The following is a 26,647-nucleotide window of genomic DNA, read 5'->3' on the forward strand; positions in this document are numbered from 1 at the left end:
CTGTCAATAATGCAATTATATTTAATGAAATATAAGATGCATAATTTCAGGTGAGTACATAATACTCAACTGGTTTGAATGTACATGACACATTGATTATAAATAATTAATTTTGTATGTTGATGGAGTTTGTCACTATCTTGGGCTTATTCGGGACAATGTAATGTAAAAATGTGTTAACTATAAAGACAATCAGTCTAATCACCAACAGTAAGAACTTACCAACTATGAGGGGCAAACATTAACTCTGAAATCCTCTTAAACCTTAAAAAAGAGAAAAATAAATAAATATACAATTAACTTCTTGGATAGAACAATTCTTCTAAAAATTCAATCAATGTGGGAGTGGGTGGAGGTATAAGAGGGTAAGAGGGCAGGATAAATGGTGATAAAAATTGTAATTAAAAAAATAAATAAAAATTTGGTGAATAATGAATAGACATTTCACTCATTTGTCCTTTCATGTACATATAGAACAAGATGTGCATTAAAGCATGCAGAGAATAGATGTGCACAAGGAAAACTTCAAAACTGTAGAAAATAATAGAACTTCTCTATTCTACACTCAAATTCCCAAATTCAACTGTCTTTAGTACATTTCAATCTTCTTTAGCTATATTCTCTACACATCAATTAAATCAGATTCTCTGAAATAATTTCTTCTAAATATTTAATATCTTCTACATAGATAATCAGAACAATTCTTTCTAAACGTCTGCAAGTATTCCTAGACATTGGTACTTGGGTGGAAACAAGATTTCTAAATTATCTTTTTTGTGTAACTAGAGTTGAGAATACCTGATGTCAACTATGTGCATTAGGATGTCCATTAAATATTCATTTATTCTTTTAGTCTGGATATCTCACTTCTTCTACTATTATATATACGCATCATGAATGAAGCAACAGAGTTAATAAAGTAGGACTTACTTGTTGTAAGTTGTAAACTGGGGCAATAGGTTGCGTCACAGGGTAGAATGCCTGGGTAGGGTCAACCAGAAGCTCTGGGTTCAGCACAAGGGCCTGAGCAGGCATTGCTCTCTGGGGGTAGGTCAACACTTGCTGGGAAAGAGGCAGGACTTTGGACTGAGGAAGGGAGACCAGGGGCTGAGTGGGAAGCATGGGAGTCTGAAGAAGAGGTTGGGGGATCTGGGGCATCCAGGGCTGGAGCAGAGGCAGAGGAAGCTGTGCTTTGAGATCAGTGAGGTTTGGGATCTGGCGCTGAAGAAATGGCACTACTGGAGATTTAGGCAATTGCATCACATTGCGCTTAGGAATGATGGTCTCCTTAGTATTGGGGACTTCCATCACTTCAGGCTGAAGGAGAGGCAGCACCATAGCAGGCTGGGCAAGAGGCAGGATGTTTTGTGGAAGGACAGGGTAAGGCATGGGCTCAGCATAAGGATAGAAAAGAGGCTGTGGCTGGACAAAGGGGTGGATTTTGTCCTGGCGTTCATCCTGGAAAAAAAGAAAAAGAATCTTGGTGTCCAAGATTCCGCTATAATTGTCATTCATGATGAATTAACCTCCTCTCTATTGAGGAATCCTGAGTGAAAGAGATGGAAAATCTTTTACCTATGCAGGTAAATCATGTGAAAATCATTTAAATACTCATTGAAGGGTTTCTTACTAACCCACTCCTTTTTAGGGAGACCCAGATCAAGCCGAAATCAGTGTTTAGGGATTTCAAGCTTGTTTCTCCTTTCTGAGTTGCTTTCAATACTGTGACTTGCTGTACAGTTTGGTGCTCAGAGGGCATGAACTTTTCAACATGGTGGGATAATATTAAGCCAAATTGTTTTATGTAATGAAAGTTAATTTTTTTGAAAACTTAGAGGAATGTTTCCAAAGTTTACTTCTCTGTATTTTAATGAAAAGTAAATCTTAATTTGTGTTTTAATTGAAGGAGTGCCTCAAAACCAGCTAACTTCTAGCACTGCTTTCATTGGCTAATGGTCATTACTGTGAGTCCTTAAAGAGCCATCTTTTGTAAATTTATTTTTAGTTACAGAAATATTTGGTGTATGTTCCAAACAAATGGTAGCCATTGATAAAACAAGAAGTTGAAATAATATAGATAACTATGTTACCACATGTGTAATTTAATGAAATAATTCTTTGTTGTCTAAGAAAACCTAATTGTTAAGCAAGCTCTGCTACTTAATAACTGTATGATATTGTCAGACAATTGTGTACTCAGTTGTTCTGTATCTCAATTCTCCCCTCTGTGTAATGCAAAGTCTTTTATGAACTGTATCCATCAATGTTAATATAAAATATACAATTTTAAAGTAAATCCTTGAGTATTTACTGTGTGCCAGCTCATCAACCCTAGGGGATTATTAAGATTCTCAGTTTATAGTTGAAGAAATGGAAGTGCAGAGAAACTTGGGGCCATGGTTATACAGCTAATCAATGATCAGATTCGGATTTGTGCCATATTTTCTTCCCATTTCTTTCATCAGCCTATCCATCTTGAAAATAAGGGAAACTAGTTCCCAACCTGAACATGTATCCAATAGTGTACATTTCTGTAAAACAGGTGCACCATTAATAAAGTGAACAAATCAATAATTATTCTTAAGTATTTAGTTGAATTTCTATAAGTGGATTATAAGCTTAAAAATTCACTTTTAGCTTTAAAAATATTTATATTTTATTTCTTATTCTGGCAACATTTTATTACAATTCTTTGGACTGAATAATGCACATCTTTTTATATGGATTATATTTTATAATAATTTTTGAAATATACACATCATGAACAGATTACCTTTCTTTGTTGCTGTTCCTCATTTTCAAACTGCTCAGGTTTCTGTTAAAAAACAAATAACATGAAAATAAATAGTATGATCTGTAGAAATTAAATGTAGGACATTTTGAAAATATTATATTTAAACATAAGTGTTTTATCTCCGCCCACACACACCTTATGTGGAATATACAACTGAAATTCATAGACACAATAGTATGGTGGTTGTCAGAAAGAAGAGGGTTGGGGTAAAGGATAAATGGGGTCAAAAATGGTGAATGAAAATGATTTGACTTAGGGTGATGGGCACACAATGCTATATACTGATCATATATCATAGAAATGTACATTTAAAATCTATATGATCCTATTAACCAATGTCACTCCAATACATTTAAGAAATTAAAAAATAGCTTTACCTTGTTGATGTGGGTAATGGATTCCTTCATAAAAATAAAAATAAAAGTAGGTTAGGTTATAATGGAAATTTTTTTTGCCAGTATGAATCAGAAAATGAAGAAATTACAAGGTTAATATGGGCGTTTTGCTTGATAATATTGAAAACACAGCATAATTACTGAAACTTATATGTTTCACTGTTTTGCACAAGCTTATTCTATAAAAGAGACAGATGAATGCAGTCAAGAAAGAAGAGGAAATTAGCAAACATAGTACAACCGGAGGCATTTTATAGACGCTAGTTTTCCTTCTATGTTCCCTCCCTATGACAAGTGAAAAATACAAAATCAACAAAAGGCACCATCTGATTCTAAAAGAATAAAATTCATTAATAAGAAATTATAAGTTTTAATGCATTCTGTTCATTATTCTTAGTTCGTTTGTTATGTTCAGTCTTCAAATGAACTGCAAGAACTAAAAAACTTTTCCTAAGGATCTGATAACCTTTAGGAAGAGATAAAGTAATCCAGGTACCATTTATCAGGTGACAGACCCCAACAGTGGTGCAAGTGTACATATCTGCCTGACCCTTCCAGACAGACTTAAGACTAAAACTAGTCTCACTGCTTCTTATTTACTAAAGTGACTCCTGTAATGACAAAATATGTCTATTTGCATGTCTGCCCACCCCTATATTGCAATTCTTTCCTATGGGCATCTGCTTTTCAATTTGTAGCACAGCTCCTACTCAATGTAAATCCACAGAAGGTGTTCAAAAAGCAGTCAAAGCAGGGCATGAGGTCAAGGTGGAGAGAGCTCAAGACACAAAAAAGGACTGTAGAGTTCTCTTAAAGAAGAGGGTGAGGCACAGTGACAATTCAAGTAGCAGCTAGCATAGAAAGTGCTTGAATAGTGAATTCTGCAAGCATTTTACTTTGTTCTTAAGTATATCATGGAAATTTACATTAGAATTTATATGTCAGAACTAGCTGCCATGACTTAAATGTCCTAAAGTAAAACAATATAAGCAGGGGTGGGGAACCTTTTTTCTGCCAAGGACAATTTGGATATTTATATCATCGTTAGGGGGCCATTTAAAATTATCAACTTAAAAATTATCCTGCTATATTTGGTAAAACATTTCATTAACTCACCCCTAATGCCTTGGCAGGGCCAGACCAAATGATTCTGCAGGCCTTATACTGCCTGAGTTGTTCCTCACTCCTTCAAGAGTATCTAGCAATTTACTCTTCCTGAATGGAAAATAGCCACAGAGTGAACATTGTCTTACCTCACTGCTGGAAATGCTTTCTACCGTCTGTAAAGAAAAATACAAAATCAACCACTGGATCATCCAAGAATATGACTATTTTTTTTCAATTTGAGAGCAAGAGAGAGAGAGAGAAAGAGAGAGAGAGAGAAAGAGAGAGAGAGAGAGAGAGAGAGAGAGAGAGAGAGAGAGAGAGAGACATTGATGTGGGAGAGAAACATGTATAAGTTGCCTCCTGTCCTCCACAACCAAGGGTCGAACCCACAACAGCCAGGGCAGAATGTTACTATTCATAGTTGATAAATTTTTCCATAAATAAAATATCTTACCTCACTAGATACACTGAGTTCTTTTTTCTGTAAAAACAAAAACAAAACAAAACACCATTTAGTTTCCATGCCTAACTCATTTTCTTACTTACTTTTCACCTTCTTTATGCAGAGATATGTCCTTCACAAACTTAAGAAATAAAAAAAATGTATGTCTTCTGAGATCCTTGAAATGCAATCGTGTTTTATGTCTTTTATACTTGATAACTTCAATGGTATAATTTTATTTTACCTGAGTGAAGAACAATTTTTCACGAGTAACAGAAAGGGAGTTATTTGAATTTGTATCAAACACTTTCATTATGGTTACAAATATGTTTATGAATATGACTATTGTTTTATACTTCACCCCCTGGATTTCTTTGAGTAGACACAGGTAGGATTTGGCCTGATGCCCCAGGGTGAAAGGTACATCAGTTTCATCACTGACATGTTTATATAGGTTGCACTACATGCAATTGTATTTGTGCAATATTACTTTTTTATTGTTTTTATATTTGTTTCTTCTTCTTTTGGCTGATGCTTATTGGTTGTTTGTTTTTTTAGGGACTGGTTTCCCAGTGGTGTAGAAAACATTTAACCAAGATTTATGGTCCTACAGGACTCTATTGAAATAATGGGTGAATGTAAGTGATTAACAATATATCTGTTGAAATTCAGCTTTATATGTGCATTTAATGTTAATCATTTAGAGTTTTTCTTACCTCCCAGGCAAGAGCAAGGGCCACGAGGCAGGCAAGGATGAGGACCTTCATGGCTCTCAAGTCCTGTGAAAGGGAAAATGAGGAAATGATAGTGTAGGTGTCTAACCTCTTATTTAGGTAGAATTACTTTTTAAAAAAGAAACTAAAAACCATGTAAAATATTTCCATTTTAGAAAAAATACTAATAGAAGTTTTATTATACACCAAAGACAAAATCTACAATGGCAACTTGATCTTACATATCAATTTTATAATTTAATGCCAACTATTCAGATTTTTTTCAGCTATCAGTTGTACCCTACCTTACTCTTTTTTTTATCTCATTTAAATACAGTGTGTTGTGTGCTTTTTCAAAAGATAGAAAGAAGCTTTAAATTTTATATAAAACTTTATTAATTGCTTCATTTATTCAAAATGAGTAATATTTATTTCACATCCTTAAATACCCGATGCTGTCTGGTGTCTTGATTTAAAATAATGGAACAAAATATTAAGGTCTTAGCCCTAATGAATCCTCATATCTGTTGGGAAAATACTGATTAAAGAAAATGTATACATAGAAGAACATATTTTGTTTTTACCTTTCTAGGAATATTTTGTTTAATCATATGTCCTTATTTCTAGCAAGACTGGGATCTTTGTTTAAGCATTTCATTATTTGCTTCACTTATACAGATGTTTCTTGGACTGAATGGTTTCTTTATTTTTCATGTGTACCCAGTACACAGTCTTCATCCTCATACTCCTAATGATGTCTCTTCTCCTTTGTGACATATAGCTTTATATATCATACACCATGTCTCTTCTTTTTTCTGTAATCTCTTGATTTATCAAAGGATCAGATTTTGTTGCCCAGTCCCTACTGCAGACCACTCCTTCTTGTAGCATAACATAAACTATTTGTTAACATTTTTTAACAAAATATATTCAATGCTTGACTTTGTTTCATCTCCATAATTTCTTGTAAAAATATTATTTGCCCTATCAATACACCTTGACAAATAATCTTCAATTTATAAACAGATTTATAAACTGAATTTCTAAACTACAAATATTTCATGAAAAAAGGTTTCTAATTCATCAGAAAATATTCTTTTCTATATTTTAATGTTGAAATATTTTTCTTTTTAAGCAAAAATATATTTCTTAGCCTTCCTTAAGGTTGGTATATAATCACTTTTAAATTTAATTTATTGTGGTGACATTGGTTAATAAAATTATATGTTTCAAGTTACATTTCTATAGTATATCATCGGTGTATTGCATTGTTTATTTACCAGCTAATGTCAAATCTCTTTCAACCACCATATATTTGACTCCCTTTACCCCTAACTACCTCTCCCCATTTCTTGTGGTAACCACCATAGTGTTGTCTGTAACTATAAGGTTTTTTACTTTGTCCTGTTTGTCCAGTTTTATGTGAGTGAAATTACATAATTCTTGGATTTTTCTGTCTGACTTATTTTGCTTAGCATAATATTCTCAAGATTCATTCATGGTCTTGCAAATAGCAGTAGTAATTTGACTTTGTTTAAGTAAGACCTCCATAAGTTTACAAATAATTTATTGGCAGATTTCAAAAAAGTGTTAGAGCTAATTATGGTTATGAAAGATCTCATTACATTTTCCAAATTTATTATTAGCATTTTATATGCCATTTTTTAAGCCAGATTTCTTTATTGACTAATATATTCTCCGGTACACTGTCTTCAAATCACTCTTTTGTTTTTTGATTCCAAGCTATTTGTATATATTCGAGAATTTCTTAAAAGTAAAATGTTGTCTCTCTTTAACTAAATTCTGTATTTCATATGTCTATTTTTAAATTATTTTGAAATATTGTAAATTAAATAAAGTGGTATGCTGCATGTTGTAAACAAGTTTGATTAATACACTCTTCTAAAAATTATTCAAAAGCATTTCTAGTAGTATATGTTCCCAAACAATTCCTATAATATCTTGACTCTACATGCCAATTCTATACCTACCTGGTAAATAAAGTTTTCCCAGCAATTATTCCTATTCCCTTACAATAATTTAAATATATTTGCTTTAATGACTGTGGTATGTTTAATAAAATTGGAAGAGTTATTTAATTCAGAAAGGAGATTTTTAAGTTGTGTTTAATTGTTTTAAATTTACTGAACTCAAAAAGATAGAGACATTGATATGATTTTCCACTTATTTATGCATTTATTGCTTTATTCTTGTATGTGCCCTAACCAAGGATAGAACCGTCAACTTTGGCATATTAGGACAACACTCTAACCAACTGAGCTACCCAGTCAGAGCCTGAAAATTGATCTGTTAATATAACCTGTTAACTAGCCTTGTATTAAAAAAATATTAATCGCCATTATTACATTTTCTTGAACTCATTAAGCTTATGTGATCATTATAATTTTTACCAAATCTTTATAAGCACTTTTACTATTTTCCCATAAGTTTTTAAAATAAAGTCAGCACTACATAAATACTTTTATTTCAAATACTATATTTTAAAAATTATTTTCTTCATATGTATATGTATATATACCAAATATGTATATATACCAAGCTTAAAATAAAGCAAAAAAAGGACATATCAAACTTATATCTTAAATTCTTACCTTTCTTCAAAGTGGAGAACAAGAAGTGAAGAAAGAGCTTAGTGAATGATGGTCTGTCTGCTTTTGTGGCTACTTATATACTGTATTTAATGGTATGCTAATTTTATTGTTTGAAAAAAATCAATAGTGAGTTTCAATTCCAAGAAATTGAGATGATTAGAATATAATTTCTGCCTAATATCTGTCCCCAGAAATGCCCAGGAGCATTTTAACAAGGGAGCAATTCACATCTGATAAAGGAAATCAGTCCAGGAAATGCAATTATCTAATAACTAAAGACAATCCTTAGAGGACAGTGACCTCTGGCTCAGAGGCCAAGTAATGAGACATAGGTTTCTAGCACTTGGTGGTTCGTCAAGATCTCAGCTGTGGGGAAACGTTATATGAGAACGAGTGGAACGCAGGGCTTCACAAAGGCCACAATTTCATGCTAATCGGAGCAGTTGTTAGTGCTTTATGCCACTTTGGGGGAAAAATGACAAGATAAGTCCATGATGGTAGCTTCGTTGTGTAAGTCAAATTACTCGCTCCAGTGACACTTAATCTGGGGATAAAACATCATTTCTTAAAACCATTACCTTGTACATAAGAGGAATAAGCCTCCCTCTGTAAAGAAACAGCCAAGAAAAGGAATCGGGTAGGCTGGTATAAACAAAAAGAGGAGAAGATGAATAAACATGATATATACTTTGAAATATAGGGTAGAAAAATTGAAATTAAATGATCTTATTTTCCCAACGGATGTGAATGATTGAGTTTTCAACTGAAAGTGAGACAAGTGGTAATGAGTTTGTGATATTTAAAAGAGGGAACATTTTTGGTTACTGTGAAAATAAAAATGAATGAAGATTTCCTCAGCAGTAATGCCTAATGAGAGTAGAAATCAGCTTGTTTTCTTTACCCAAGTTGATTTATGCCAAGAAGGTTGCATTACAATATCAAAAGATCAAGGGAATGTTGGGGTAAGGACAGGGAATTGAATGTGTTTGTACTAAAATTTCTAATCATGAAGTGGAAAGAGGAGATGGAAGTAGTTCAGTAATAAACCAGAACTCTCATATGGGCTTGAAGATAGAAAAGAAAAAAAAAGGAAAAAGCAAGTCCTAATAAAAGTGAGCAATGTTAAGAAATACAGATTACAGTTTTTGACCAGCTGGGAATTTCAGCATCAGAAAGAACAGACTTTCTGGCCCCGGCTGGTATGTCTCAATGGTTAGAGCTTTGGCCCACACACTGAAATATCCCAAGTTCAATTCCTGGTCAAGGTTCATACCTACGTTGTGGGTTCGATCCCAGTGCCTACTTGGTGTGCGTGCAGCAGGAAACTACGCAATGTGTCTCTCTCACATTCATGTTTCTTTGTTTCTCTTTTTCTCTTCTTTCCTTCCACTCAAAAAAAAGACCAAAAAAAAAAGAAAGCCAAAAAGAGACTTTCAGAACGATGACTAGATCCAAAGATATTCAAATATGCAGTATTGAAGATAGGCTAATATGAAGGTTGTTGAAGGTCAATAGTTAAATATATTCCATTTTAATATCTTTGTTTGCCAGAATTTTGCTAGTCCCCAAGAATGCAACAACAATAAAAAAGACAAAATTCTTGTCCCTAAGGACATCAAAACCTTTAGGATAAATTAATATGAAGCTGACTTGTTATGAAATAAAACAAAAATTTTAAAAATACATATTTTGTCTATTTTTATTGATTTCAGAGAGGAAGTGAGAGGGAGAGAGAGGTAGAAACATGAATGATTAAAGAGAATCATTGATTGGCTGCCTCTTGCATGCCCCCTACTGGTGATCAAGCCAGCAATCCGGGCATATGCCCTTGACTGGAATCTAACCTGGGACCCTTCAGTCCGCAGGCTGATGCTCTATCCACTGAGCCAAATCAGCTAGGGTTTTAACAAACATTTTAATAAAGCTATAATAAGGTGCAATACACACAAGGGAAATGCCTAATTTATGTTAGCTGATGAATAGGAGAAACAAAGAGGATCTTCTTGGAGACAGAAGTCATGAGTAGGATCTTGAAGCCAGATGAAGGGCTTGATTTGAGGAGGAGAGAGAATTTTAGGCTAAAAAGAAATAAAGGAATAGGATCTTGGATATCAGAAACAAGTAAAGACAACTAAATCAAATCATGAATCGGGGTCATAAAATACAATGAAGGGAGTCTGGAGATGAGAACAGAGAATGAAAAAGAGGTCAGATAACAACGAGCAAAGCATGCTGTTCTCCTTATAAGCAAGAATTATATTCTGAAAAGGAGACATAGATATTCCTATATTTAATACTTTAAACAATAAAGGATTTTTTAAAAAAAATTATTCTGGAGATGATGCGATTTGCTGATGGGTTTTAGGACAGAGTTACATCTAGATAATACCTACTTGTAAAAAATAATTGATAATGCTACAAATTTATTAAATTGAGACTTCTCAGGTTTGAGCTCATATCTTTTGCAGTGAGTGAATGTTCATCAGCTAATGTTTATGGAAGGACAGAAGATTAGAAAAAGGAGAAATATGTAATACTTTAAACATAAAGAATTTTTTAAAAAAAGAATAAAGAATCTGGAGACCAGGGAGGAAAAGGGTCTTTCCCAAAGTCCGCAATAATGTCTGAAGCAGGCTTCAAAAGTACTTAATATGTGCCTATTTACAAAAGCAGTCTTCAAGTTTTTGTTCAATTAAGTTCATAAACATAATTGGTTGATTGTGTTTTACACTGCTCAATTTTACACTGTTCTCTTTTTCTGTTCACTGTGTTTAGAAGGTAATACATTCAGGACTTAAGCACAGGTATACGCCCTTTTAAAGCAAGTAAATAAAGTATTTGCATACTTAATAATTTTCCTTTGTAATATAACTAGCGTTTATATCATGCTTGATATTTGAGGGAGGGGAACACTGCTAATTGTCACTATATTGCTTAGAAAACCTAAGTCAATGTCTATTGTCTGTTTCAACTATTCAGCTAATATTTATTCTTGGACCATGTTCATACTGAGCAAAGCAGAAGGCATGAAAAGAAATGATGAAACAATCCTTGTCATAAGTCCTATTGGAAAGAGCCATGTCTGCTCTCAGTTGCCATTGTCACTGGCAAAAATTTGCATGATTTCTAAGAAAAGAAATACAAAAGCATTCATTCCCTACCTATTCAACATTTCCTTTTCATTTTCTCAGCAAAATGATTTACATATTGTACAATATATGCAGCATTTCTTCATGACACCTTTTCACCAATTTTGAATTACATTAATCAGTACTTATTGAGTCTGTTGGGCCAGAATGTATGTAAAACCTGGATCAAGAAAATCACTAACAATACTCCAGAGAAAAATGCTTGTCTAAGAAAAAATTGAAAATCCAGAAGTTTAACATCAGTGTCACTGTCTAGGTAAGCTTCAGAACATAATGACAAGTAGGTAGCAAAGTGCCATGTAGGCAACCCAAGATTTCCCAATACATAACTTGAGTTGCCATTTTGTAAGGTAAAATAAGAATTTTATCCATTGAAATTTTATATGACAACCCTCATTGAGAAGCAAGAAATAATCAAAGCAAGATGCTCTAAGACTACTTGTCATAAACAGAATGTGCTAATCCAAAGCTCTTTCCATACTGGGTGACAGATCTGAAATGCTCAGGCATGAGGTTTGGGTGAAGCGTAAAGGTGAAGCCATATACCAGTAAATAACAATCTCAAGAAAGAAAGCAGATAGGAAACCAGGATAAAGAGTATATTACAGGGACCAAAAATGATTTAAAAAAAATGAGAACTGTAAGATACACTAAATATTATCCATATGGTGTTTTGAAAATTTTTTTAGAGATGGGGAAACTGAAGATGTGAGAATTTGCATTATTTGCTCAGGACACTACAACTGTTTAGAGATAAGGCTGGTACTAAAATCCTCTGTTTCCTGAGTAATATTTGAGATACTGTTTAATAACTGCCAAAACATTTCAGGGGGGGAAGAAAGTAAAATGAAAAAATATTGTGAATTTGCATAATGATCCAGGTTTTTGTACAGTATAACATATAATTGTTACCTCTGACAAATTATTAGATAAAAATAGATATTTCTGCATTATGTATATAGAGTATTTCAATTATTCCAATGAGATTGTTCAAATATAATAAAAACATCTTATATTTAAAACACAGCTATTAAAATTTATCAATAAAGTTAGTCAAGAATCAAAGAATAAGAAACCTATATCGTTCCCATTAGCATGTCAAGTTTTCTTTTGTATTAAATGTTTATTTAAAATTTTTATTAAATATATTGGTTATAACATTATGTAGGTTTCAAATACACAACTCTATACATCATCTTGTATATTGTATTGTGTGTCCACCTCAACATCAAGTCTCCTTCTGACACAATTTATCCCCCATTTACCTTCTACCTACCCCACCCTGGTAATTTTTCTGGTAATCACAATACTGCTATCTGTGTTTATGTGTGTGTGGCTTTTTTGCTTAATCCCTTCATCTTTTTCACCTAGCCCCCCAACACCCTCAACAAGACACCTGACAGTCTTTTCTCTGTATCTATGAGTCCATTTCTATTTTGTTTGCTTATTTATTTATTGGATTCCATATATATTTTTATTTGTAATTAAATTGCTCTTGCTATTTCTCCTGCTTGGGATTTTGATCTTCCATGCTCATCCCCATACTCAATTTATATGTTCTTAAATGTCATTCTAACAGAGAAGATATTCTGGACTCTCATATTTAAAATGTCATCTGTGCCCTTGCCTGTTACTTTTTTAGAGCACATATCACCACCTGAGATATATGTAGCATTTTTTAATTTCTGGTTTTCTATTCCCAATTATAATGTAAGCTCCAGGAGAGCGGAGGTTTTGTCTCTTTTGTTCTCTGCTATGTCCTCAGCATGCAGAGAAGTGCTTGAGAGCCAGACACTCAATAAATACATCATTCAATAAATATTTGCTGAATGAAAGTCATTGGGGAAACCACTAATAGAGGGTCTTAGATCATTTATGGCTTGTTTTGTTTTTGTTTTTGCTTACCTATTGCTGTGGAGTTAAATTAGGGGTTATCTTCAGGCTTCTATGGGCTTATTGAAAATATGAGGATCCTGGAGAAGGTTGAGAATAGGAACGGTGGCTAATGAACCAGGGAAAAATCAGAGAAATGTTAGAATTGTTCAAAAATATAGAATAGGAAATATGATGAAATAGATTAGAATTGGTTGACCTCATAGAAACTCTCATATAAAGTTGAATCAGTATTAGCCAAACTGGGAAAAGGAATTGGTTAAAGGAAAGATTATGGCATCTTAGTCTATCAGTTTAAAAAATTGGAATAAACACTATACACAAAAGATTATATTTCAAAGTTATTTCTCTATGATCCAAAATGATGGTGGAGTTAGGTACAAGCTACACTCACCTCTTCCCAGCTCCAAACTGAAATTACAACTAGCTTATAGAACAATCATCCTGAATAACCAACTGAAGACTAGCTGAAAAGAAGTCCTATAACCAAGGATTTACAGAAATCACATTGAGATTGATAGGAAGTGTGGAGATGTGAAAAGGGTTGGCTCCTTTCCCACAGACAGTCGCCAAGGTTCTGGAGGGATATCTTAGCTGAGGGTGGGGTTGAGGAAGAGATTCCCACTGGAAAGCCTCAGTCTAAAACCCAAGCCAGGCTCTCTAGCCAGGAGCACCAGAGCCATGAAGAGGCACCCACATAACATCTGCCTGTGAAAGATGCAGGTTTTCTGTCAGCCAGGGAGAGATGGGGGTTTGCAAGAGACACAGGTACCATCTTAAAGGACCAGTGCACACAATTTTATTTGCAGTCACTCATCCAGGGCTACAGTAGAGGGAGGGCAAAGTGGGCTAGTCCCTTGAGGAGAGACTGGGATTTGTGGCTGTGGGTAGAGAGCTTAAGGGACAGCTGCCAGAATCTCTGTGCTGAGCCATTCTCCCATACCACAAATGCCAACTTTCTTGGGTTGACCTGTTCACGCCTGGGATTGAAGCAATGATACCTTCTTTACTTTGACCGTACAGAAACCTCCAGCCCCTCAACCTTTCCACATATGTTTATTTTCTCTGCTCACTTCCAATTTTATTTCAGTTTTTAAAAATCGAGGATGTCAAGTTTATCACTTAGTACATACTCGCAATAACTCAAATGACTTCTGTGAAACTGTGGCTTTAAATAGCCCTACTTGTTTAAATCTGAATCCTAGAAATACCTTAAATTTACTCACACTGTTGTCCTACCAAGGACTTTCAAATCTATAAGGAAAAAAAGGTTTCATTTAGGTTTCCTATACATAGACTACAACGCTACTCACAAAATATTTTTCTTGTTTTTGGCTACACACCTCTAATTCTTTTCCTTCAACAAACTATTCAAAAATAGCACTAATTTTTGAAGCATATAACTCATCACACTCATTAGTCAATTACAGAAAAAAAATCACCTACTTTGTAGAGAAAATTGTGTCTATTTGGCATAACTGCCTTCAAATTGCCACCTCACTCTTCTGTAAATTGACTAATGTCTGATCAGATCTCTAACTTTCTCCCTCCAGTCATAAAGTTTTAGATGAAACATAATTTCTTAAGATGTTTTATCACTGTGATTTGGTTTTCATTTCCTGAATCATCCTGAGTGAATTTATTTAATTAGGATTCTCTTTCCAATGAACATTTTGACGATGCATAAATACTATATTTGCCTGGCTGGTGTTGCTCAGTGGTTGACACTCGACCCAGGAACCATGAGATCACTGTTCGACTCCTGGTCTAGGACACATGCCCAGGTTGCAGGCTTGATCCCCAGTGGGGGGCATGCAGAAGGTAGCTGAATAATGATTCTCATCATTGATGTTTCTATCTCTTTCTCCCTCTTCCTTTCTCTCTCTGAAATCAATAAAAACATTTTTTAAAAATTGTACTTTATACTTAAATATATTTTTATTGATGTCAGAGAGACAGGGAGAGGAAGAGAGAGATAGAAACATCCCAGGCATGTGCCCTTTACTGGAATAGAACCCAAGACCCTTCAGTCCACAGGCCAATGCTCTATCAACTGAGCCAAACCACTAGGGCTAATGTTTATATTTAAACCATTTCTATCTGAGATACAATTTATATATTTTCTGCTTTAATCCAGGGCCCACTTTATTATATCTATTCTAGATAAGAAGATTGTAGTTCATGGAGGTTAAGCACTCTGCAAGGTCATTGCCACATTTGTTCATTATACTTCCTTCCTGAATTTTCACCTTCTTGGCTTCCACAATTCAAAATTGCCTGGAAATCATCATCTCTTCTGCTGTTCTTTCCATTCTAGGAAATCTTCATGGACTTCTCAAATTTTCTTTCACATTTCCTTGTTGTTATCAAAGGGTTCTGGCCTTTGCCCACTTCTCTTTTGATTCTACAGCAATATAACACAAACTGGTTTTTAGTTAAATAAACTGCATGTGTTTTGTCATAGACTGTAGAACATACGTTCATTGCAGGAGAAGTAAAGGAGGGAGAGGAGAAAGAGAAGAAAAGTGTAGAAAAGTGGGGGGCGGGTGAGAAAAAAGAGGAAGGAAAAAAAGAGGATAAGAATAAGAAAAGGGAAATTCAGCACAAATATCATCATAAATACTCATTCAGAGATTGCATCTTTATGCCACCAACTTTATGCCACACTTGTGCTATAGCAGCCACTCTTTATTGTTTTTTCCCTTGTATTAAAGTCACTGACATTTTCAAACATTATGGTGCTTGGTTGTAGTTTATATGATACCTGTTTTATTTAATTATAAAATAACAGGACAAGTTCTGGTCCATCAATATTCTAAAATGGCCTACTGTTCATGGAGGATGAATCCATAAGTAACACACAAGGCTAGTCCTATGTGTAAAGTCCACTGTTCTTGTTCCCTTCTTTCACACATAATCCCCACACTTCCTTTCACCTTGAAGCAGAAAATGGTGTGTGGAACAATGCCCACATATAAGGGCCCCTGCCTAAAATATGGGTGAGTTAGGTTAACTGTAGGTTATTACCTAGATTTTTTTTAGTATTTTTCCTCATGTCATAGTTTGGTAGTGTCTTTGGATCGCCAGTTTATACTTTCTTCAGTAGGTTGTGAATATCATAGGTCCATTAATATAGTACCTAGTACAGAAATTTCTGTAGAAATGAATGAAGGGGAAAAGAATGTGAGGCAAATAAGCAAGAGAGAGGGAGGAAAAAAGAGAAAGGAAAGAAGAAAATCATTTGACAGTCCCCAAACAAATAAAGCAAGATGTATTTTTTTTAAAATCATACTTATTTTTATACTTACTGAGCCTTGTATGACTTTTATCCATTGAGAATATACTAGACAATGGATTTGTTTTGAACTGAGAATTGGCTAAATATCTACAAGGAGTAGAAATCAATAAAATAAAGATTACAAATTATTTAAATTGAATTGGACTTTATTTGCTTTAATAAAACATTAATAATGTTTTGTTTGCCACCTAGAAAATAACAATATCTAATGCTGTTGTTTGAATATAGCATAGAAGATTCACCTAACAAATATTATCTTAAAAATTGAAACCTTAAATTCTATTTATAGGGTCAGGTCTACAGAAACATAATGCACTTATGAGTTGATTATGTGGTTTCTCAAAATTTATTGTAAACAAGGAATCACCTAGAGATATTGATAACATTAGATTGCTGCTGCACCTCTTGGATTCTGATTCAACATGCCTGGAAAGAAGGCCTATAAATTCCCTTTTGCAACAAGTTCTCCAGTGAATGCTGACTGTGATGGTCACATGAGCCACATTTTGAGTAACAATGGACTTGGACACCAAATATACCTAAAGCTTAAAACTGACTTTCTGTGTATTCAGTTCTGAGTATATTACTTTATGCAACCAGTTGCAAAGAGCTAAATTTTTATACAAATTTACCTGGGGACTTCATGAAAATTATTTTTTCCTCCTATCTAGGAAGAATCATGCTAAAACATCACTTACAGTAGGAACGTGAGCCCCTAGAGACTCAAAGAAAGTAAATTCAATACCAAAACATATGGATCCAGTTACTATGTGAGACATAGAGGACTGACCTCTATGGTCATTGGAATTTAATACTAAGATTTGTTTTATTATCTTATACTCAATAGGTTACTGCATTTTGAATATACTTTAGGACTTAAAATATTCCAAAGTCAGTAGAATAGAGGTACATTGTAATAATTTGTAGGAGACACATTTGAAATAAATGGTGACTCCAATTTGATTATTATAAGAGTTGCCACCATATATTAAAAAACCAGTAAAATTTTGATAAAATAGTATCATTTTGGACATGGAGTTTTTCCATCTTAGACATGCATTTGTTCAAATAGAGCAGGTGGTGTTCCACAAAAACACTTTTACCATTTCAATTCATTTCCACGCTTACTTTACTGTAGCACACATTTCTCTGAGGCTTGTTCATGTATAACTAGACAAACACTGGGATTAACACATGATGGGCACAATTATTTCCTGGCCACTCTGCTTCATAATCTCCTATTGTAAACTTTAAGTCTATTTTTAGTATCTTTGGGGACAGATTTGGGCCATTATTTTTAGTTCAATATTTATCATCTTATAGTTGACATGATTTAGAAAAACAAATGGAGGATTTCAGGGTATATAAATACACCAGTCTTCTAGAAAGGCACACCATCTCTTAGGACTTCACAGTATCAGTTTCTTGAACTCTTGCGACTCATCTTGGGTAAAAGGTAATATATTTATGAAAAATGTAATATGATGTCTTATTCTGATTTTTGTTTGGCAGAGTAAATTGTAAACTATTTTTAAAATATACATTATTTATTGGTAATTTCCCACAAATAAATGATTGAAAGAAGTAATGATCCTATGTCAGAGTTGGAAGTTGAGGACAGGATCACAATGACCCTAAATTTACAGCAAGCATTGTATCAAAAGAATAATATAGAATGAAGGGGAGGTATGCTCATGTTCTCCATAGATGGAATATCCTAGATGTCTTTTTATTTCCTTGACTCAATTTATAACAACCACTGTGTTAATATTTAGTTTTACCTTTAACTTAAAGGTTAAGATTATCTTTTATAAGAAAAATGATCTCTTGAGTAGCATAAGTTTAATATTTTTCACATGTGTATATTATTTCAAAGGTTTAATTAACCACCACCAAAGTTACTATATTACTATCACTAATTCATTTTCCATTACATTTTCATTGTTTTTTTTTTATCGTAAAACTAGTTTCTGATTTTCTGCCTAATAGCACTATATATATAATAGACTATTTTGTTTTATTGATTCATTTTATGTAATATATTTTTATTTCATTGTGATTTGGTTGAAATTTATACTATATCAAATTTTTATCATTGTGTTCTTTGGATACTATTTCTTCAAAAATCCTAAATTATCTATCTGGGTATCTATCTATAATTAGTTTCTTTGAATTTTTCTCTAATTCCCTACTTTCAATAAAATTTGAAATATGAACAATACTCAAAGCTGCATTTTTATTTGTATTATCACATGACTAAATGTTTGGTAAGTAGTAAAGGATAAAAAAAAAAAAACTGCATCAAGAAACATAATTTTCTTAGTTTTTCCAATGATACAGTCTTAAGTTTAAACCAATGAGGCAAAATCAGCATATAAGGAACAAGAGAAATACCATCAGTCACAAATTATGCTTCAGATGTCTGGGATTTAGAATTATTAGACAGAATAGTTTCTTCTATTATCAGAAAAAAAATGTTATTTTATTGTTCTATCAAAAGTGAGGGCCAAAAATGATCAGTGGGAAAAAATGTTTACTCACTATTTACCTTATAGTTTGTAATATATTTTTGTTTAGAAGTCTATAACTGAGAAATAAATAATTGGATTTATTTCCCATACAACAGTAACAGAAATGAGTTCACTTGTATATATTGGATTACAGAAAACCTATCAGAGTCCCAGATTAAAGTACTTTTGTTGAATAATATTTTTTGGAGAATAAATCATTTTTACCAATCCAACTTCTCAATTTATCTATAATTATTTTCCCTGAAACTCCTTTAATTTGACTTTTCTTTGTCCATTATCATAAATTTTCTAATACTATGGTAATACCACCTCCACAATTCTCAAGCCAGAAACCTGTCTGATTTTTTCTACCTCTATTATAAAAACTGTTTCTGTTGCTTGAATTCTAACATCTAAACATTTCTTTAAACCTTACCTTAATTATTAGACTATATGTCATTATGTAAGGGCCCTATAATGTCACAACAATCTAAATGATCAGCCTGTTTCCATTTTTGCTCTTCTTACCTGGTGAACTATTCCATTTTTTATGTGTTATCCTCTCTCTCATTTTGTTTCTCCAAATCTCTCTTTGCTTATTCTATATACACAAGCTTTACCTTTTCTTTACTTTAATACTACTACCTTCCCTCTCTTGGTCCGTTTAAGATGCCCATTTTGTCTGTTTTTACGATACTACTAGAACCCTGGTGAATGCAATTCATGCACTTGAGGGGATCCCTCAGCCAGCCTGCACCCTCTCACAGTTGGGAGCCCTTGGGGGATGTCTGACTGATGGCTTAGGCCCGCTCTCCACACTGCCACAGAGGTGGGATAAGATCCCGCCACAGCCACTATGTTCGCCAGCTGTGAGCCTGGCTTCTGGCTGAGCAGCGTTCCCCCTGTGGGAGCAGACTGACCACCAGGGGGCAGCTCCTGCATTGAGCATCTGCCTTCTGGTAGTCAGTGCACATCATAGCAACCAGTTATCCTGCAGTTAAGTCAATTTGCATATTAGCCTTTTATCATATAGGATATTATTTGTATACCACAGTACTTATCTTTACATATCAATGTTCTCTATTAGTCTCTAAGTTCCATGATATCAGGCAACATGTTTTAATTCTCTTTGTAAATCCAATCTGTCTCCCAAAGCTGTGGCTCCTACTTTGATCAATAAGTGATTTGCAAGTGCAGGAATGATCTGTTATGTATGCTTTCACAGGACTCAGACAAATATGAGGATCTTTGTCTTCGCCTTTATCATGGCTCTTATGGTTGCCTTGACTGTAAGTATATCAGAAAATTTTGAAGAATATGTTCTCAGGATTTAGTCAAAGATTGTCTCTTGTTTCTTGTGTTGTGGACCAAAGTTGCATTGCCCGAACCTGGTTTTGTATGGACATTTTCCTTAAATTAGCCTACATCATTACATTAAGGACTTAGAATAAATCTCAAGTACACACAGACAGACACTAAGCCCACACAGAAGTGGAAATGCAAAAATAAATAAATAACAATCCAAGAAGAACAGAGAAAACCATAATCATATCACCAGTCTGTACCTGTACAATCAATATGTAAATGTACATAGTTTTCCAACAACTTCGAACCTACATGGTCTTGAGCTAACCCACATTTTAACTTTTCATTTTCACTCTCCTGGTCACAGTGATTCTTCCTTATCACACAAAAGAAATTTGGTCCTGAGTGAGAAGATATTGAAATGTAATGAATTAATTATAGCCTAAGCCTAGACTTCATTCTGTCACTAACATGAAACAGCCAACTTTGTGATCAGTTACCTAAGGCTTTGCCTCCATCTTGTTTAATCATAACTGTGGAAGCCAAGAGCATTTGACATTCAATCTAGAATTATACAATTGAGATGATCATTCTTTTCTTTTTTTTTTCAAGAGTGCTGATTCTTCATCTCATGAGGTAAGACACATTCATGTACTGAGAAACTTGGTAATTAAACATGGATAACAATTTTAACTTGTTCTTTATTTTAACAGAAACATCGTTATTATAAAAAGAAACACCATGTAAGTATTGCCCAGATAATGTGGTATAGTAAAACACATTCCCTTGTCTGAGTATTTATTCTATTAGAAGAATCAACCCTTATCTCTGAAACATATCTATATAATGAATGCCTGATGTGGACATTGAGTTTATTTATTTATGATATACTGCTAAAGGACCAAAGCTTATGTACTGGTAGCATTTACATAGAACATATAATGCTACCCTGAAGAAGCCAACTGTTTTTGCAGAATGTAAGCATCATTGTTTGGTAAGTAATTGCCTTGGCCTAAAGAATAGTTGAATAGTAACCCTTTGAGTGCCAACCAATATCCTAGGAACTATGACAAAATGCCAAGGCATTTTTGCTGATTTTACAGCAGTTTAGGAAAAAAAATATGAATTTCAAGTAAATGAAGTTACATATTCAAAAACTTAAGGAAACCTTTAATACATTTGTCTTCATCTTTGAAATATATTGTTTGCTGATTATATTATAAAATACTAGTAGAAAAAAATTTTGAACAAAACATATAATGTTAAAATAGAGGGACACCCTTCTCCAATATCTTTCACAAAATCGTCATCTTCACAGCAAGAATTGACATATTTAGCAATATCATTATCACTAATAAAAGCAGACTTTCGAAGCTTTAGGGCTACAAAATCTGAGTAAACTTCATAAAATCGTAGTACCTGTAAAAAATGAGGCAGATAAATGCCAGGGGTCAATTTTGGAACTACAAACATTCGGCATCATAAGTAATCTGCACTTAGGTGCCATCTGCCAATAAAGAGTGAACTACTAGCATCTAATAGTGACACTGCAGGAGGAGCGCGATCGCGCTCCCGGCACTTTTGGCAAAAGACAGGAGGAGCGCGATTGCGCTCCCCGGAATCCTAGGGGTTAAAATATATTAAATATAATATATCCACAATGGAGCATAGAGGCTGCTAATGCACAGGTGATGTGGTAAGTTTTCACCTTTTGATTCTTGTGGAAGGTGATGAAGTCATTAAGTTAAGTTAAATGGATCTGTTAAATAAGATAAGAAAGGTCATTTATTCAGGATTTTTTAATGAAATAGTCTTAATATCTCAAATTATTGTCATGTCATATAAATATGTCTCAGAAATTGTAATGAATATATTAAATAGATTAATTTTAACATGGCACCAAATTAAAAGATAAATGGGAGATAAAAAATATTGAATTTAGCAGGAATGAAATTAGAGAAAGTAGGAGTTTGAAGAAACAGTAAGGTCATTATAAGTCAAGAATGAGACATAGCAATTCCACCTAACCTGGAAACAGCAAATTCCTTCTCTCTGGAAAACTCAAGGATGGACAAAGCAGGAATTTGGAAGTAATACTTTAAGGAATATTTAAATTTCTGAAGTGGTTGGCTCCATGTGTATTATAAAACAATAAAATTGTCAACAAGCAGTATAACTGTAAATGTTGTTCTATTTTTCTCTTAAATATTTTTCTTATAAAAAAGTGTAAAACTATCTAAAATTCTGAAAAATCAAACATCTAGGTGATCTATGTGTTCCTACCAATTTAACAAATTAAGTTTCTAATGGAAATTATTGTGAAATATTTACAGTCATTGTCTCAATTCTCTGCATTTTATCTTTTCAGGGAAGGTATTACCCATATGGGCAGTATCCACCAGCATATCCATATCCATATCCATATCCATATGAAGGAAAGTAATAATCACAGGACAGATGACAGAGGTAAGCCACATCCAGTTACATTTTTTGTTCTCCAGAAACTTCATTGAGTTAAAACAAGAATAAATAAAATAAAGCCATCAAACCAAAAGCAGACCGGTTTGAGCAGTTTAGCTAGGTGTAGCTTTCCTAAAGTGCATTTATTCCTCTAAATGCTTCTAAAAGAAAAGTTCTGTGCTGGTGTGGTTAGAGGTGGGCTTTTAGGATGGGAACCCTGGTGATTGTATCCTGGTTGGGACAACTACCAGTTTCATGACCTTGAACTATTTCTAATCTTTTTTAAACTTCAATTTTCTCATGGAAAAACAGGTATTATAATATGTACCCACTTCATAGAATTGGTGAGACTATTGAAGGACATATTCCATCAATGCCTGTGATTAAAGTTGCATATGATTGTGACTATACCATGCCCAGCATTAAATCTGTGCTTCATATTGTTTAAAGGTGACCTTCCAAAATGTAATCTTTGAAGCAGGCACACAAACTCCATCTGGGCAATTGTTAGAAAGTTAGAGTGTGAAGTCCCACCCAGACCTATTCAATCAGAATCTGAATTTTAATAAGGTCCCTATTTGATTCATAACATAATAAAGTTAGAGAAACTTTGCCTTGAGCCTCTGATGAGCAATTGGGATAGGGACCAGTGTTCTGATAATTCTAACAAGGAGATAAGGACATATTACAAACTTATTTTTTAAAAGTCAATTTTATATGAAATAACATTAAGTATTACAAATTCCATGAAAAATTAAATATTACACTATAAAATGGAGCAGTTCTGCAATTTAAAGTTAAAATAATTCTGACAAATTTCAGTTATTTTTAAATGTACATAGATAATTTATTCATATTGGAGTCCAATATGAATAAATTACCTATGTACATTTAACATAGGGCAAAGAGTTTGAACTTACTCCCTTAGGCATTACAAATCTACACTAATAAAAGACAAACATGCAAATTGACTGTACCTTCACTATGCCTTAAGCCACACCCACCAGCCAATCAGAGCAACTATATGCAAATTAACCCAACCAAGATGGCAGCCGGCAGCCACGGAGCTGGAGCAAGCAGGAGGCTTGGTTGCCCCAATGTTGGAGGAAGCCAAGCTTCCTGATTGCTGCGGCCCGGCTCTGAACTCCACTCAAGCAACAAAGTTTCAATTATAGAAGATAAATAAGCCCCAGATACCTGCTCTCAGCCGACCATGGCCACGGAGCTGGAGTGAGCAGGAGGTGTGGGTTGCCCCTGGAGATGGAGGAAGCAAAGCTTCCCTCCCGCCTGCCCTGGCCGGCTCTGAGCTCCTCTCAAGGCTACAAAGTTTCAATTATAGAAGGAAAATAAATCCCAGAATAAGAAAAAAAGGAGAGGCTGGGAGCTACTGTCGCTGGAGGGATTTGGCCAGCCTGAAAACGGCCCTCAGCCCCTCACCCAGACTGGCCAGGCACCCCAGTGATGACCCCCCACCCTAAAGGGGGTGTAGCCAGCCTGAAAACAGCCATCATCCCTTTACCCAGGCTGGCCTGGCACCCCAGCAGGACCCCTACCCTGATCCAGGACACTCTTCAGGGCAAACCAGCCAGCCCCCACCCATGCACCAGGCCTCTATCATATATAATAAAAGGATAATATGCAATTTGACCCTAACAGCAGAATGATTGGGAATGGCTGGTCACTATGACACACACTGACCACCAGAGGGCAGATGCTCAATGCAGGAGCTGTCCCCTGCTGGTCAGTGCACTCCCACAGGGGGAGCTCTGTTCAGCCACAAGCCAGGCTGATGGCTGCCAGCACAGTGGTGATGGCGGGAGCCTCTCCCGCCTCCTCAGCAGCACTAAGGATGTCCGACTGCAGCTTAGGCCTGCTCCCTACTGGTAAGTGGACATCCCCAGAGGGCTGCCGGGCTGCCAGAGGGATGTCTGACTGCCAGCTTGGGCCCAATCCCCCAGGGAGCAGGCCTAAGCCAGCAGGTGGACATCCACCAAGGGGTCCCAGACTGCAAGAGGGCATAGGTCAAGCTGAGAGACCCCACTGAGTGCACACATTTTTGTGCACTGAGCCTCTAGTAGCTAAATATAATTGATATCCTTTTAATATATATTAAAAATACTATTTGAGAGACAAATATGGATGAAATATGTTCACTATATTTAAGAGACGGGGCAGGCAAACTGAGATAAGCTGGTGATAGACTTAAAAGAAATAGGACAAGGGACTCTAAGAAAAACAATCAATAAATTTCATGATGGATTGAATGCAAAATGAAACCAGAGAAGGGGATAAAAAAGAAATAGATGCAAGTTCTGGGTCCTGAATTAGCACATAAAAGTGCTTAGCAATATGCCTTTCAGAAAAGAAACAATGCTCTCCTATTGTCTCTGTTGTTTGGGGTGAGAAAGTTGTTTTGTTTGTTTCGGGGAATTTTGTTTTGTTCCTCTGTTTTGCTTGATTTATGTAGAGGAGGTTAAAGAAGATAATTTGGCTACATTAATTTTGAAAGTGAATAGCATTCAAATTCAAAAGCCACTTCTTAAAACACTGAAATGCATAAAAGGAAAAATCATAGCTAGGTGCATATAATTAGTTTGGCCAGGAAATTTAAAGACATGGAAATAAGGAATTTTATAGAAGAAGTGAAAGAAATAATTGGAAATAAATACTGTTCCTTGTGATACTATTCTATGAAACAGGGGTGCAGCTGAAATTTGTATTTAGTCATCAAGTATTTGTGGACCACAGTGAGCATGCAGTGAGATAGCACTGGGAATATAAATACCTTTAAGCCAAAGTCTCTGCAGTGGACAGCTTATTGTCTAGTCATGAAGATGGATATAAAGCCAGTCATCATAAGTCAGAATATCATTTGACAAAGCAGGGATGTGACTGGATGTGTTATTGAGGCCTATTGCACAAGCCGCAGTATGGCCAGGAGGGTGAGGGGAGTATTGACAGACCATAAACAAGTTCACAGGGAAACTAGCACAGTAATTTAAGTTGGGAAATAAAAGCTAGAATTAAGGAAGAAGTAGTAGAGATAGCAGTAATTTATTCTAAATTGGAATCTGATGATACTTCAGAATAATTTTAGTAAAGCTTTTTCATCTGAATAATTTTCACCAAGGCATGGATTTGGGTCAAGCAACCTTTGTGACATCAACTAAAAACTTATCCAAACTTGGACAAGGCCTGGGGAGAATACTCAAATCTCATAAATATGCAAGTTTCACAATATTAAACAGAAAAGCGCCCCCCCCCCCCCGCCGCCATAGGGTAGAGAGGTAAGCAAAGATTAAGGGGAAGGTGAGACACCATGGGGAAATGACCAGTAGGAAAAAGTGTCCACTGTTGTCAGCCGACTCTCAGGATAAGCAATGGAGCATGTTCCATTTTGTAGTGCTTGTTCAAGCTTTAGGACCAGTGGAATTTAGGGGCTTAAAGCAGCCTGACTATCACTTGGTTGAGACTAAGCATGGCGTAATATAAGTGCAATTGTGTACAACTGATCAGACACAAATGAATAGATCTGCATATAATTCAAAAACAGGATAGCATAATGGAATTAGCAATGACTTAGTCTGTAGTTTAATAAAGAGCCTTTTCTCTTGTATCTACAGGCTTGGTGAGAAGTCTTCTTTGCTCTCTCCTCATGACGATTCTTCTTACTCAAAAATCCTTTGACACATCTAGCAACATATTATCAGCCTGCTTACAATAAATACATCCAACGTGCTTCAGAAAGCATATTTTATCAAACAATTCAAAAAGTAGAGTATTATTTGTATTCTCTCAGGCATTAGGTTGGAATTTTTTAAAAAAACTCAAACTATAAATAATGTGCCTGTGTACAAATTCCAGCTTTCAAAACAACAACAACAAAAAAAGGGAAAAGTCAATCAACTAATGTTACATGAACAACACATACCTGAGATCAATAGTTGTAACACCGTAGTAATCATATAA

At 34.8% G+C, this 26,647-nt stretch overlaps 1 protein-coding gene across 1 annotated transcript; it reads right to left on the minus strand.

Moving 5' to 3' along the window:
- Nucleotides 1-258: 258 nt before the first annotated feature.
- On the minus strand, nt 259-5,505 carry LOC118665435 (beta-casein-like). Its single transcript, XM_036327084.1, has 7 exons — nt 5,455-5,505; nt 4,751-4,777; nt 4,443-4,469; nt 3,172-3,195; nt 2,774-2,815; nt 931-1,458; nt 259-264 (listed from the first exon to the last, which is right to left on the minus strand). The coding sequence occupies exons 1-7, from the start codon at nt 5,503-5,505 to the stop codon at nt 259-261; spliced, it is 705 nt and encodes a 234-aa protein (XP_036182977.1).
- Between the last annotated feature and the right edge of the window lie 21,142 nt (nt 5,506-26,647).

The sequence above is a fragment of the Myotis myotis genome, unplaced genomic scaffold (genome assembly GCF_014108235.1).
Source record: "Myotis myotis isolate mMyoMyo1 unplaced genomic scaffold, mMyoMyo1.p scaffold_m19_p_1, whole genome shotgun sequence".
NCBI classification, from domain to species: Eukaryota; Metazoa; Chordata; class Mammalia; order Chiroptera; family Vespertilionidae; genus Myotis; species Myotis myotis.

What these genes read in the sequence shown, in the direction of transcription:
- LOC118665435 (XM_036327084.1), bottom strand. Translation starts at nt 5,505, where the DNA reads ATGAAGGTCCTCATCCTTGCCTGCCTCGTGGCCCTTGCTCTTGCCTGG. An exon ending in CCATTACCCACATCAACAAG is followed by an intron (nt 2,816 to 3,171) that starts GTAAAGCTATTT and finishes GTTTTTTAACAG; the next exon opens with AAACCTGAGCAGTTTGAAAA. An exon ending in AGGAACAGCAACAAAGAAAG is followed by an intron (nt 1,459 to 2,773) that starts GTAATCTGTTCA and finishes CTTTTTTTCCAG; the next exon opens with GATGAACGCCAGGACAAAAT.